This window comes from Chaetodon auriga, chromosome 24 (assembly GCF_051107435.1).
Source record: "Chaetodon auriga isolate fChaAug3 chromosome 24, fChaAug3.hap1, whole genome shotgun sequence".
Classification (NCBI taxonomy): domain Eukaryota; kingdom Metazoa; phylum Chordata; class Actinopteri; order Chaetodontiformes; family Chaetodontidae; genus Chaetodon; species Chaetodon auriga.
Window position 1 is genome coordinate 2,082,222 of NC_135097.1, and position 15,318 is coordinate 2,097,539.

The 15,318-nt window shown below is 46.7% G+C and overlaps 1 protein-coding gene across 1 annotated transcript; it reads right to left on the reverse strand.

The window, feature by feature from the left end:
* Positions 1-702: 702 nt before the first annotated feature.
* otud4 (OTU deubiquitinase 4) lies at positions 703-14,386 on the reverse strand. The gene is made up of 21 exons (XM_076724939.1): positions 13,999-14,386; positions 13,549-13,632; positions 11,835-11,885; positions 11,652-11,698; positions 11,084-11,156; positions 10,799-10,880; positions 9,926-10,088; positions 9,505-9,547; positions 9,201-9,303; positions 8,740-8,804; positions 8,507-8,607; positions 8,124-8,215; positions 7,803-7,965; positions 7,593-7,725; positions 6,958-7,032; positions 5,145-5,898; positions 4,097-4,906; positions 3,897-3,937; positions 3,132-3,786; positions 2,854-2,930; positions 703-2,399 (listed from the first exon to the last, which is right to left on the reverse strand). The coding sequence occupies exons 1-21, from the start codon at positions 14,134-14,136 to the stop codon at positions 1,938-1,940; spliced, it is 4,212 nt and encodes a 1,403-aa protein (XP_076581054.1). The 5' UTR covers positions 14,137-14,386; the 3' UTR covers positions 703-1,937.
* Between the last annotated feature and the right edge of the window lie 932 nt (positions 14,387-15,318).

A 15,318-nucleotide genomic window follows, 5' to 3' on the forward strand; every position in this document is an offset into this window, starting at 1 on the left:
GAGCAGCAGTTAAATACTGGAGACGGCAGGCAGGCCAGAGTCGCTTTCATGATGCAGCTGCTAACGGTGGAGCTAATGTTAGCATCTGTTCATTGTATTAATCTGAATCTGCAGAGCAACAGCTGTCAAATGTTTTTGCATGAAAAATAAACAATTATCAAAACAGTTGCCTATAAATTGATTATTCAACTAATTTCAGCTCAGCTTTTATGAATTGTTCAATTGTTTGGTACTTTATGTTAATGAATGTGTCACAATTATTTTTTTCACTCGTCCAAACAAAGATCGTAGATTGAAATTCAATCATTTTTTCCTTTTTACATCAGCAGTGGAAACTAAGTACTGCACTCAAGTACCTTTTTGAAATACTTTTACGCAATAACTTTTGTTACTATTTACTTTCCAGAATGAGAAATTATACAAAACAGAATCATCAAATTGCTTCAACATTAAAGTGATGAACACATTAATAATCCATCAGTCATGTCCTTGAAGTCATATGTGATTCTCACATGAGTACTTTAACATTTTCAATGCAGGACTTTTACTTTACAAAATATAATATTTTTAAACAGTTTGGTGAATTTAATCTCAAATGAGCAGATTTAAAACAAAATATTTTTTAGTCCAGGAGAATTTTTGAGCGGATGAAATGAAAACAAGATGTCTGATTTAAAATAAGAGAGGGCTCTGAACGCAGCATCTGAACCAAAGTTTTATTATTCAACAGCATAGAAAAATCCAACAGCAGCAGCCTTTGTTCTATACAGCAGATTCCCAAAATCTGAAGACAGCAGACGGCGAAAGGCAGCAAACGTAAGGCACTGGATGTGTGAGGCGACCGAACGCGACCAAAGAAAAAGCCAGCGAAGAAGACAAACGAGACAATCACAGGAAAGGAAGGGACCCGAGACGAGCGGCGGCGATTAAAAATAAATCTAAAGACGGAGTCCGAACGGTCGAGCTGTTCGCCGTCTGACTCGTCCAAACAGTCGTGCGTTATTGTCATAGCAGTGATTGAGCTCTTAACGCCGCTCTCAGATTATATTCAGTGACATTTCATCAGATTTCTGTTGGTTTAAGCTCTCAGTGCTGACAGACGCTGACAGGAAGTGCTGGCTGAACTTGCTTGATGCTTGACGCTAATTCACGTGAATAAGTTTAAATGTCTGAAGCCTCATGGAAGCGCTAGGAGCTACGCTGCATGCTCGAGTCTGAAGTTTGACTTCCTGTCAAGAGATGTTTCTATTTTGTGGAAATGTCAGACGAGGAGATTGAAGCTGCTCTCATTTGTGTGGTAAATATGTAGCTATGGCCAGAAGGTGGTTAGTTTGTCTTAGCTTAGCACAGACAGGGAGAGAGCTAGCACTGAACCCACAGTGAAACAAATTGTTTTTGCTTTATGCTAAGCTAAGCTAACCAGCAGCAGCTTCGAGTGCAGCGTACAGACGTGAGAATGGGAACAATCTTTTCAAAAAGCAAAAATGGCTGACAAGGCAAAAAGACAGATTCAGTGCGATCAAAGTTCAGAGTGCAGAGCTTCGACTAACGTCACGTTAACGTGGCGACGACCTCCATGCAGCTCCGCCCGTGTGCAGCTAACGGCTGACAAATGTAAGATGGCCTCTAACCTTGCAGTTGCGAACACGCTGCGCGAATGAGCCAGAATGAGCGCGATAAAGAAAATCTGATAGTGTTCATGTTTCCGTGGCGAGGTGAAGCATTTCAACACATCAAATAAATAGATTCAACTTTCCAACTGCAGCTGAAGACGCGACGGGTGATTGATCGAACTGATTTACATGTGGAATCTCAACCACCAATCAGATCTCAGGTTGGTGTCAAAGGATCGGAGGAGGAAGAAAAGACAGGCAGAAACCAAACAAGCCTGAAGAAGAAGAAAAAACACCTTCTCCTCTCCTCTCATTGGATGAGAGCTAGTATTCCCTCTCCCGACCCCTCCCCCGGTAGGAGGAGTTATACTGGACATAAAGCCCCGCCCCTGGCTCTCCTCCATGTCTCCTCCTGTTTGCTCCCCTGCCTGGATCATGGCCTCCCCTCCCTCTCCCTCCTCCTCTGTGGCTCCTCCTCGGCCCTCGGTGGCTTAAGGTTGTCGGTTTGAATCCCATCTGCTCCTCCCAGTCGTCCTCTGTGCTGCAGCCGACAGACAGCGGCTCTGCCATGGCGCCGGCGTGCAGGAAGCCCACCTGGCTGGACTCTGATGCCCCGTACGTGTTGGTCAGTTTTTGGTGACTGCGGTAGCCGCGAGAGGGGATGCTGTCACCAGGGATGGTCGTCTTGGACATGATGTCATAGGGCGATGGAGAGCCAGATGTGCTGCCGGTCTTCATTGTTGTCATAGAGACGGGGACGTCCTTGATGCCAGGGTTTGAGACCAGCTGAGAGACAGACACGTTTTACCTTGGTTTAGTACTACTACTGTAAATATACCACTACTACTGTAAATATACCACTATTACTGTAAATATACCACTGTAAGTACTATCTATACTGCAGTTAATATATCACTGTATTACTCTTAATATACCACTGCTACTACTGCAAATATACCATTATAACTACTGCCACTACTACAGTAAATGTACCACTTAAACTACTACAAGTACTACTGTAGATATATCACTATAACTACTACCACTACTACTGTAAACATACCACTTCAATTACCACAACTACGAGTGTTAATTTACCCTTTCAATTATTGACTGCTCTTAATTTTCCACTGTAACTACTACAATGACAGTTTACTCATGAATACATCACATTTCCATGTGTGTATTGTGTGTGTATTGTGTGCACCGTGTGTGTGTGTGTGTGTGCGTGCGTGCGTACTATGGGATTGTTGTTGAGCGGCGGGTCCACCAGCAGCACCGCTCTGCTCAAACTCTCTCCTGAATCCTTCTTGTGGGCTGACGGGGAAAGAAACCTTCAGATTAAACACTTGACTGGGACTTCACTTTTGTGTTTTAGGTACTTCATTACCCAGAATTCCTGTGTGCTATCTGTTAATAATTAATACCAAACATGAATCAAGATCTGATTGGAAGCCTGAAAGTTGATCTTTTTGTTCAAATGTAAACGTCTGAGAACATGCTGGACTGTGAACGTACCAAAACCAGGAACCACCACTGCTCTACTGTTGTTAGCGTTAGCCAAGTTAACAGCAGCGAGTCCAGGGCCTCGGCCAGGTCCTTGTCCAGGAACTGCATCCCCGTTGGCGGGCTGACGGTGCTCCATCGCCCCCTGGCTCACCTGGAGTTCTTCATGGGCTGATGAAGACTGATAGGAGGCGGGGTACGGAGGCACGCTTGGAGGGTACAGTGGGTGTCCCGAGCCTTGACCCGGGTGGTAGCCCTGAGATAATGGTGGGGGAAGCGGATATTGTGGACTTGGGGTGGGATACCCAACTGGGAAGCTGGGGTTTCTGGGTGGGGGCATCTGGTGCTGTTGCCATGGCAGCGAGGGGCAGGACATCGTGTGGGGCGGAGGCTGGGCGGCAGGGTACCCGGCCTGGTTGAAGGAGGGGTCACTGGGATGGGGGGGGTCAGTGAGTGGGGCTTGGTGGTCATACTGAGGAGGCACAGACACTGAAGTCGGAGGGTACTGAGGGTGGGGGTACGCCTCCTGGTGCCTGGTCGGGGGGTTGGAGGGAGGGTAGTTGGGGGTAGGAGAGGGGGAACGGGAGGGCAGCTTGGGGTGCATGGTGTGGGCCTGCTGGAGGGGGAGCAGGTAAATGTAAGGGGGGAACATGGGCATGGAGTAGGCCTGCAGAGACGAGAGGAGACGCAGGAGAGAAGCTCAGTGATCCAGAGGGGCCAGTAGATGCATTTATGACTTAATTAATCACTGTGATTCTCCACCTGGCTCTGTCTTACCTTGACACCCAAGTTGAAGAAAAACCTCAAGATGTTGACATCTGCAGAGGAAGACAAATGAAGCGCTTCACCAAATGTTGGTCAAATATCATCATACTTACATTTTTCACTATTTTCTGACATTTAAGACACAAAACAACGAATGGACGGAACAACAAGTCGTTGACTCAGATGTATCGATAAGAAAACAATCAGCTCACCTTGCGGCAGGTCGTCCCCTGATTTGCTGGAGGACATGGATGGAGTCGGAGCCATGTCGCCCGTCTCCCCCCGGGGGAACCCGGGGTACAGGAGGTCCTGGTAGAGCTGAGACAGCTGCTGCAGAGGGACGGCTCCTGGGATGGACTGGGGAGGGGGATGTGCGGTCGTTAAGTGGGGCTGATGAGGAGGGTGAGGAGGACGTGACTGCTGGGAGGGAGCGTGAGCTGGAGAGTCGGGCTGAGGCTGGGTGGGAGGGACGGGGGCCTCTGGTTGATTCTGGGTGGTGGGGTTCTGGGATTGGGTTGGGGGGGCAGAGAGAGAGGGGGAGGGCTGTGGGACTTGTGAGGGGTGAGGAGGCTGGACCTGCTGGACCTGTGGGTGAGGATGGGTGACGGATGGTTGGGGCTGCACGGAGGCAGAGACGGGAACTGAGGCCTGGGAGGTGTGGGGGTAGGGAGCTCCTGCAGCTGTGTGAGAGGACTGGACCACCTGAGACTGGGGCTGGAGGACAGACTGTTGGATCTGGGTCTGCAGCACAGAGGCCCCTGCAGTGTGGGACTGAGGTTGGTGCTGAGGTACCGAGGACTGGGCCAAAGTCTGCACGTGGGGCATCGAGGTTTGGTTTGGGGCCAGAGGAGGCTGGGTTTGGTTCTCACCCTGGATCAGCGAGGCCTGGCCTTGGGTCTGGGACACAGAGATCTGGCTCTGGTTTTGGGGCAGAGACACCTGAGTGTGAATCTGGGACATGGAGGTCTGGCTCGTGATGGTCTGAGATGCAGTCAGGGGTCCTCCTGTGTTTGTCAGAGACTCTGAAGAAAGACAGAGGACACGAAGACGAGTCAGACTAGACTAGACGATCGCTGAAGCCCAACCAATCATACCCATGACGTGGAAAGACGCCCGCGGGTACGACACGCTTTCAGCATCGTCCCTCAAACTTCACGACATCTTAAACTTGACGGCGTCTCAGCCTGAAACCTTTTGGTCGACGGTTTGAGATTTAAAGTGAACTTTAAAGAGACTGAAGAGAAAAGTCTGATTTCTTACTTGGACTTTGCGCTGAAACTGGTGGAGCCTCGTGGATGTGATGATGGAGGGAGGTGGTCTGGGCTGAGGAGGAGAAGGAGGGTGGACTCGGGGAGTGGGGGAGAGAAGAGAGAGGTGGGGAGGAACGGGGGAGGAAGCCCTGTGCGGTGGGAGAGGGGGCGATGGGAGCAATGAAAGTGGGAGGTGGCAGTGAAAAGGAAGGAGGAGGTGAGGCAGACGACTTAGGAGGAAGAGAGGATGAAGAGGAGGTGAGAAGTTTAGCGGAAGAGGAGGGGGAAGACGAGGAGGGGGCGTGGGGGGTTGGGGGTGATGACGTCGTGGGGAGAGCAGGGGGGAGGAAGGAGAAGAGAGAGGCAGTGGATGGGACGGAGGGAGGCACAGCACCACCTGCTGCAGGAGGTTTAGTGCTTGTGGGAGCAGCAGCAGCAGCAGGAGGAGAAGGAGAGCTGGATGAAGTCCCCGCAGCTAAAGCGTGACACTGTGCGTTTGTTGTAGCAGTAGGGGCAGCACAGGCGGGTGGCAGGCTGGAGGGTGTAGCAGCGGTAGCGGCCATGTTTGTTTTGGGCGTCGGAGCCTTGAGCGAGCTCAGCCAGGCGGGACTGGAGTCAGAGTCTGCAGGCGGAGCAGCAGCAGCAGCGGGGGTGGGGCTGGTGGGTGCAGCGGTGGCAGCAGGGCCTGCGAGGGGCGGGGTGGAGGATTTGGGTCTGTCGCCAACCGGGGGAGACGGAGCTCTGACGTCTTCGACTGGACTCTTCTATAGAAGCACAGAGGAAACGTTATTACCTGTTAATTACTGCGTTCTGCAGACTGTTACTGCAGGGAGGCAACTACAAGAACAGTAACGTCAACAACAACAATAATAATAATAATAATACAGCAGAATCAGTCATTCATATTACTACATTTTCACTGGTATAAGATACTAATAATAACATATAACACATACACACAAATATACAGATACACACACAAACACATACACACATATATGTATGGGTAAGTGTACACACATATGCATATACATATATACACATATGTGTATAATATGTGTGTGTACACATACACATACACACATATAAATACACACACACACATACATACACACATGTATCTATGTGTATATACACATAGATACATACACACACATATACACACATACATACATACACGTGACACATACACATGTATGTGTATATACACACACACACACATTTATATACGTGTATATGTATACATGTGTGTGTGTATATATATATACACATATATACACACACACGCATGTACACATATCTACACGTATGTGTATACGTGGACACATATATACATATACATGTGTGTGTATATGTACACACACACATACATACACATAGAAGTGTGTGTGTGTGTACACACATATGCATATACACACACACACATACACGTGTGTGTATATATATATATATATATATGTGTGTGTATGTATGTGTGTATGTATACTTATACACATGAATATGTGTGTATACGTATACACACATAAACACACGTTTTGTATGTATACACACGTCCTTGTTCGTTTCTGTATGAATTATGTTAAATTCTGTGTTTTCTTTCTATTTTAAGTTTTTTTCATCGCTGCATCTGTAAAATCTGTTCATCGTTCTGTTTTTCACCAAACAAACAAAGTGTGTGTTCCTCATCAGAACACTGAGTGTGTTTTAGCACAAACCCACTGAACCAATCGTCCACTTTACATCTCAAGTTTTTCTTCCACTGCCATTAAACCTCAGCACTCGGACAAATCGGTGACGGATGACGGCGTGACGATCAGACTCACCGTCTTGTTTCTCGTGGATCGTCTTTTGTCTCCTCCCCTCTTCCTCCCGCCCTCACCCTGCAGCCCCGGCTGGGCCTGGGGGGGAAACAGTCAGAAAAACGACTCAAACATCCTGAATCACAGAGAAAAATCTTTAAACGCAAACAAAGAACGTGTCGTGGCTGTAAGCTAACTCTGATTCTGTCCACTGGGTTCTGACTAACACTTCTTTGGCGTTTCTGGCGCCCCCCACAGGCCAGGCTCAAAGATGGTGGCCATGTTTGAGGATGGATCCTGTTCATTTCTAACAGAAGTGTGTGCTGTGACGCTGCACACACACTTTGGTTCATACAGTCAAAATCCAACTATTCATTTACTGTTTGCCAAAAAATTACAAACAGTGGAAAATCCATCATGGCGTGAGGGGCGTGGCCTTTCCTAACTGTATTTTTGGCCTCAGTCACAGCGCCACCATCTGGCCAACTCATAGTTCACCCATTCATGAACCACACGTGTGAGTTTCCTGAAGTAAAGATCGATGTTTAGATGATGCCTGTTTAGATCCTCAGGTAAGAACCAGCCAGTATGGACAGGTGTGTCTCCAGCCAGTGAGGACGCGTCATGGCATACAGGTAAATCACATCCTCTGAACTGACCCCGAGGGCGGGGAAGCTTTGCTCGTCTCGGAGCTGGATCTCCACCAGCGCCACGTTCCTCTCCTCCTCCTCTTTGGCCAAACGCTGCTCCTCCGTCAGACCGAACGCGCCCTCCACCGAGCCCATCGACTTCCTGTACGAACACACCGAGGTGAGATCTGTGCAACAAGAGTCACGATACACGACGACGCACTGATCACTCACACACACCTGTTGGCCTTTGGGCCTCCCTGCTCCTCTACGGTGGCCTGCGGGGGCCAGGAGTGCTGCTTCTGCACACGCCCCCCGGAGCCCGGTGCTGTTGCCTGGGACGCAGAGGAGGATGCTGGGACGTGCTTCCCCCTGCCTCTGCCTCTCCCCCGCTCCTCCCATTCTGAGGGGGAGACAACGAGTAACAGTCAGTGTCCTTCAACAGCTTATAAAGGGGTGTGTGTGTGTTTGAGCGTAAGTGTGTGTGTGTGTGTGTGTGTGTGTGTGTGTGTGTGTGTGTGTGTGTGTGTGTGTGTGTGTGTGTGCGTGCGTGTCCACCACCTCCATGTCCGTTGCTGAGCTTCTTGTCTCGGTTGACCACGGTGCTCCAGCTGTTCTCACTGGGAGGACGAAGACTCCACAGAGGGACCTGCCTGAGGGATGCACACAGTGTCTCAGGTATAAGTACTGCACTTGAGTACAGATTTGAGGTACTTTCTTCTCACTCTCAGCTTCTACAAATATTACTGAAGTACTTTTTACTTCACTTCTTTTATCTGTTACTTTACAGATTAAGATGTTTTGCACACTAAGCATAGGAACACATGAAACTGAGTATTTCTTCTGTGTAGTTTTAGTACTTTCTGAATATTCACACCTCCAGTGGTTTGCGTATGTGTGTGTGTGTGTGTGTGTGTGTGTGTGTGTGTGTGTGTGAGACCTACTTCCTGCCCAGTTCTTCTATGTAAACTGTCACTGAGCTGTTGTTGGGAGGGACCTCCTTGACGGTGGCGTTGTAGTTTCGTCCACTTCCTTCAAGACGAACCTGCAAGTCACACACACACACACACACACACACACACACACACACACACACACACACACACACACACACAATGTCAAAAACACCCTTGAGGAACCAGGGTTGAACTCGGGACCCTGAACGCATCACACACACCTGACAGCGGTCTCCTGCAGCGAACTGCATCCCAGCAGCGATGCAGTAGTCCATCTTCTGTTGAGCTGAAGGCAAAGAAACCTTATTTCACCTCATGTTATATTCTGTGTCCCAAACGACATCATGGTAATATGTTATACTGCATTATACAGGATATCATATTTCTCTGAATACACACACTAAGTATCATTGCTCATATCATATATTATCCAGGTGTACTCTGTTTACATGTACTTCATGTTTCTGTTTGTATTTTTTACACCATCATTTTCTGGACGTGACGTCTTTAAACTGCTCATTTTGTCTGAAGTGCAGGTCACAGTTTGGAAAGTTCAAATGTAAGACAGCCTTCAACCCGTGGAGGTTCAAGGTTTGGAATGATTCATTTTGATCATTATTGATCGATCAGAAGTTAGTTTCAGCAGAACGAGGTTTGATGAAGATCACTCAGTGTGTTTCACCTCTCTTGGTCTTGTGCCAGACGTCGTACTCGATGTTTCTGAGCAGAGTCGGGTTCAGTGAACGCCGCACACGCTCGGGCAGCAGCCGGCCACGCCCACGGCCCTGACACACACACACACACACACACACACACACAATGTTATTCAGTGACATCGTGTTCAGGCAGTTCAGCAGGTATGTACAGAAGTCTGATCGAGTGTGTGTGAGTGTGTGTGAGTGTGTGTGTGTGTGTGTGTGTGAGTGTGTGTGTGTGTGTGTGTGTGTGAGTGTGTGTGTGTGAGTGAGTGAGTGAGTGTGTTTTACCCTGCCCTGTCTTGCAGCCGTTGTGCTTGTTCCATTTTCTACCCTGCATCAAAAAACACACACATCATCATGTATCAACAGATTGTGTTTAGTTTTACAGTTTTTCACAGTTTTATATGAAAAAGAAATTTTTAAAAAAAAGCAAGAAAAGACTTGAAATCAATAAGAAACAGAGTAAAAAAGTAAGTATGTAATTAAACGAGCAAGTCATGAGATTAATTAAGAGTGACACAAACTAAGCTGGTGCACAAAGGAGCAACTAAACACAGTAAAAGTACTTTGATTAAATGAGTATAATAATAATCACTGATGACTAAATTACGTGTCTGTGCCTCCATGTTCAGTCTTGACCTTCAGGATCAACATGTGATGAAGAAACTCGAGATTCCACTTAAAAATCTTTTGAAGGAAGTTTTCTTACCAGAGCGCCTCGCCGGCATCCACGTCGGACTCGTCGCTGCTGCCGCAGGCGGCCATGCTGTCGTCGCTCAGGAGGTCAGAGGCTCGGCCGACCCGCTGGCACGACCCCAGAAAGCTGCGGTCCACTTTGAAGACGCCGTCGTACAGCAGCTCGTACAGGATGGCTGCAAGAGACAGAAGGACGCGAGTCACTGCCAAGCAAGAAAATCCATAAAAACTGCTGACAAACAACAGTACTACTGCCTTCTGCACTCCCTGACATGCCGGTCCATATGGAGCAGAAACTAAAGTTTAGTTTATTTACTGATTTTAATCTAGTTGGTGTCTGTGGATGGAAAATTTCCCTTTAATAAACCGACATTTTGGTTTTTCAGTTACATCAAATCAGGCAGCAGCTAAATGAATTCACGCTGGAGAAGAAAACAAACAGCGAAAGACAGCTAGCTTAGCATAAAGACAGCTAGCTTAGCATAAAGACAGCTAGCTTAGCATAAAGACAGCTAGCTCAGCAGACCCAGGAGCTGCTGCCTCACTTCATGTGATTTGGTGGAAAGGCTTTAAAACAGAGAACAAACTGGCTGAAGTGGTTCAGAAAGCTGAGAAAAACACGCTGCTGGTGGATGCTGCAGTTTCTCCGAGTATCCAGTGAAGATTATCTGAAGCCAGAGTACAGCGTCTGTGTTTTGTGGGTTATATGACGATAACAATAATCAAATTTCAAAGACAAAATAAAAGCATCACAGTCTGTTTTGCTGTTTGCTGTCCAGCCTGAAACTCAGCCCGTCTGCTCTCTGCAGGGCAGTACTGCATATGTCACACTGCCATATCTCTGTGTACTACACTGTATACAGATGGGTTGAAGTCAATCACTCACACTGGCAGAGAGCGGCGCTCTTCACGTGGCTGATGGGGTAAACGCTGTCGTAGTGATTCCCGTTCAGGAAACACAACCGCACCTGAGACACACAACAAAAGCTGTTAAAGTTCAGCTTCTGTCAGGATTTAAAGCGTGCAGGATTCAGCGGCATCTAGTGGTGAGGCCGCAGACTGCCACCAAGCTCATTCTCACATCTGTCGGATCATTTAAAAACTAACACCAGAGGTCTACAAGGTGGGAGCAGACACAGAGAAGGTTAGAGCAGAACCAGCTTTGTCTCACCTTGTCCTTGAAGTTGTTGTCTGTGATGTTGACGGCTGGTTTTCCGGGCTCCTGGTAGATCACAAAATCCCTCCTGCAGAAAACCAAGAGACGGACATCCAGAGTGAGACAACGAGAACGAGCTCGTCCTGACCGACGTCCATCAACCATCACACAGCGTTTACATCATGTCTGTCCAGACTCATGCTGTCTTCACTTAGAGACTGTTTGTCCAGAGGACTGATGGAGAGCTTCATTACAACCACCTGAAGATCGACATCAGCTCAACCAATCAGCTTCTGCTTGACTAAAAGGCTTCACATAAGGACGCTGCTGCAGAGAAGCTACAGATGCTTCACACACACGTTGAACCGACGGCTCAGAGGATCTGAACCATCAGACAGTTTGAGGATCAGAGTCACTGATCCAGGATCAGAGCACATGTGAAGTATGGTCGCAGTCTGTCTGTCTGTCTGTCTGTCTGTCTGTCTGTCTGTCTGTCTGTCTGTCTGTCTGTCTGTCCCTGAGGACGATGCCTCTGTGCAGAGAGACCTGATCCCTTAACCACAGTAACTCATCAGCATCTTACTTGTACATGACCGCCAGCGCGTTGATCTCCACCTCCCCGACCCATTGCTGAGAAACGGACAGAAGCAGAAACATCAGTGAAGTGATCAGTCATTGGTTCAATGATGAGCAGTGACAGCGTGCAGAACAGGCTATCAGCAAAGAAACACACAAAAACTGCAGACGATCACTAATTCTGTCGTACCTGCGGGTCCTGAAGCTTGTACAGGTAATCCTCAAAGTCGCCTTCAATGAACTGCAACACAGGACAGATCGGTATAAGAGGACCAGAGGACGGTCCTAAATGTCCTAAACTGGAGACAGGTGATATGTCGGCATGTAGGAGAGATACGGCAGCAAACCAGACCTGGACTCTGACACGACACCTCACAGGGTCACCTGACCTGACAGCAGGTCTGTTCACAACATCGAAAGCTTAAACTCATGACCTGATTTTAAAGATTTATGAGCCAATGAGCTTGAAGAGGAAGTGACAAAGCACATCACACACATTCAAACACACTGCTGGTTTTGGCTTTCTTGTGGGATTTAATGGCAGTAAGAAAACATCCAACACCACCAGACTGAGCTGTTATGGAAAAATGTAATAAAATCAATCATCTGCTGCTGAATTTTATTAATATCTGTCTGTAATTTAGTCATCTGTTGTGTAATCGGCAGAAAACGGACACACGACGTCACATCCGGACCATTAAGACTGCTGAAAACATTTCAACTAGGGAGGACGTTTAACAAACAGGGAGACACTAAATTGTCTCTGTGACTCAGAAAAGAGTCACAGAGACCAACGTCTACATGTTCAGGAGCGGAAAAAAGCCCAGAATGCACTGCAGCAGCAGCAGCAGCAGCAGCCAAACACACGTCACGCTGAAAAACACGTTTGCCTGCAAGTCACATTCATTCACCTGAACACTCGGTTCACAGCCGGCTCTGCCAGCTGCTGAAAGGCATTCTGGGAGATGTAGGAAAGCCCTGCTGTAGAGTCAGTGAGTCACTGCGATGACATCACCGTCATCAAAACTTCTGCTTTCAGTTCAGTTCAGCCTCAGTTATGAAACAGGAGCTTCTGTCTCGACCCTCAGCGTCACAGTCGCTTCTGATTTTCACATTTCTCTCATCTGATCGCAGCCGACAGCAACACCTGAGCCTCACCCTCAGTCACTTCAAACACAACAACACGAACACAGTGTCAGCTGACTTCATGGTCGCTGTCTGATTGGCTGAACAGTGTAAAAACATGAAACATCTAATGTATGCAGGCGCCTCCATCTGAGTCAAAACCTCGAAATTATTAAAAAGAAACCAGCATTATTAAAATAACTAAAAGGAAAAGCAGAAAATCTTTGAGAAGCTGCAACCCTGAAAAGTGATTATCAGCAGCTGCCAATTCATTTTCTGTCGACTGACTGATTGATTAATGGACTAATCGTTTCAGCTGTGCTTGTACAAACTGTTGGGTCTTTTAATTTATAACAAAACAACATATTTTATGAACTCTTCACGTGTTTTGTAGTATGAAGTAACTAGAAACTAAAGCTGCCACATAAAGTGTAGAGAAGTTGTACTTATTTTGTAAGTACGGTATTTGAATAAATGTCCTTCATTCAGTTTTACTGTCATTTCAGTGTGATAATTCAGTTAAATACAGCAGCTGTGAGAAGAAAATGCTGTTTCTTCAATCTTACACTCGTATTCAGCCACATATCTGTCAGGTTTGTTGTCCAGATGAAGGGAAAAGTGCCACAAAGCTGCGTGTGTTTGTGTTGTTCTGACAAAATCCATTTCAGGCTAAATAAACAGCAATTATTTAATTCGCTCGTTCATTGGAGGGTCCAAAGCAGCCTGAGAGGTCTGAGTCTCTGATTGGACGGTGAGGTGTCAATCACCAGTGAACATACCGCCTCGTAGATCTCTCTGTTCTGCTTCAGGAAGTCCACACATTCTGCTCGAACTTTAGTATGAAGGCTCTGGCAATGCAGTACCTGGACGGGGTCAAAGGTCACAGTAACAATCAATATCACACCGTTAATGAACAGACAAAAGACATGAAAATACACGAGCTCCACGACTTGTTTAACCAGTTTCTAAAACTTGCACTCGTTGTCTGAATCCATCCCACTTTATCTTCATTACGTTAAAATGTCAATATCGTAAAGTTACAAATGTTAGCGTGTCACAGAGTTAAGTTTATTAACGTTAACCGTTAAATCCTTGTCAGTCATGCTAACTTTTCTCCGGCTAGCCTGCATCAGCACAACAAACAGACCAAGCCCAGCTTGTCACCTGTGCTCAGTTAGCTAACGAGTTACAACTTGACGCTAGCTTTTTCTTCAGTTCTGTTACTTTACCTGCTCGGCGACGACCCGAAACAAGCACGAGCCGTCTTTGGCAATCTTCTTCCGATGCAAACCAATTGATTTCAGGTATTCATCCATTAATTTCTCTGCACCCCTCTCTTCATTACTTTGCATGCTTCCGCCGTCCATGCTAGCGGGGGCTAGCCGCTAAAGCTAGCTGGTTAACTAACGCTACCTGCGTGTTTGACCGTTTTGACGGCTAATAGTTAAATCTTTTAGACGCCACCGGCTACAAGTTGTCAATATCACCCCGGAAGACAGTTAAATGTCTACATCTACGATCTAACGAATGTCAAAACAACAGTGGCGGTTTCTAGTTTCGTTTTCCAGGAAGCTCTGTTCATCCCAGAGAGTGTATTCCCGACTGTCAGAAAGTGAAAGTAGTGCCGTCAACTTTAGCTCGCAGTTAGCAGGCTGGCTAACAACTAGGGGCACGCCCCCTCTTCCTCTATGGTATCAAGTTAGGCACTTCGCGTCATAGCATTTCCTGTTTTCTACCAGAGTAAAGGTCTAGGTAAAATTAAACATTTAACCGATTTATTATTTTACGAAATAAACGTGTTCATCCACCACCAGAACAAGGTGCAATTAGTGATCAGAACTTTAAGTACAAAACTATTTTCAACTGACAAGATAAAATAAAAGACATCGGATTTTATTCGGTACAAAAACATCTTACTGTGACTTTTTTCAAAATAAAACCCTGTCAGAATTACACATGACCCTCGGCATTTGCAATCAAAATTAAAAACCTTGCCTGCTTGTAATACCTGGCAAACATTAAATACACAGAGAATGAATTTTAAGGGGAACACACTGATTCGAACCACAACTACCCTTTCTGTGTATTACTATGTTTGATTTGGGATGCAGGATTGTTACATCCGGGGCAGATCACGCGATCCGGAGCTCCACGTGGTGGATGAGAGGAAAAAACAGGGTGGAAACATGCAGGACACCACCCACAGTGGCTGCATCCAGCTGCATAAGATTAGGAGAACCGAAAATTGGCTTTCATGAAAAAATGGTGCAGGAGCACAGAAATGGAATGAAGAGTGACAATGTTGTAGAACTGATCGAATTTCTGTTATTCCCCTGAAGTTTTATGGAAGTACTAATATGACTGGGATCTAATAACAAATAAAAAAGAAGCTGCCTTCAAGCAGGTGTGTTGAAGATGCAAAAATGTGAAATTTGTCTCAACATATATAAAAAATACAGTTTTCATATTTGCTTCCTGGACACCTTTCAGGAAATTGTAAGGAAACTGAGGACCTGTAAAATAAAGAGCGACCACAGCGGCTCGGAAAC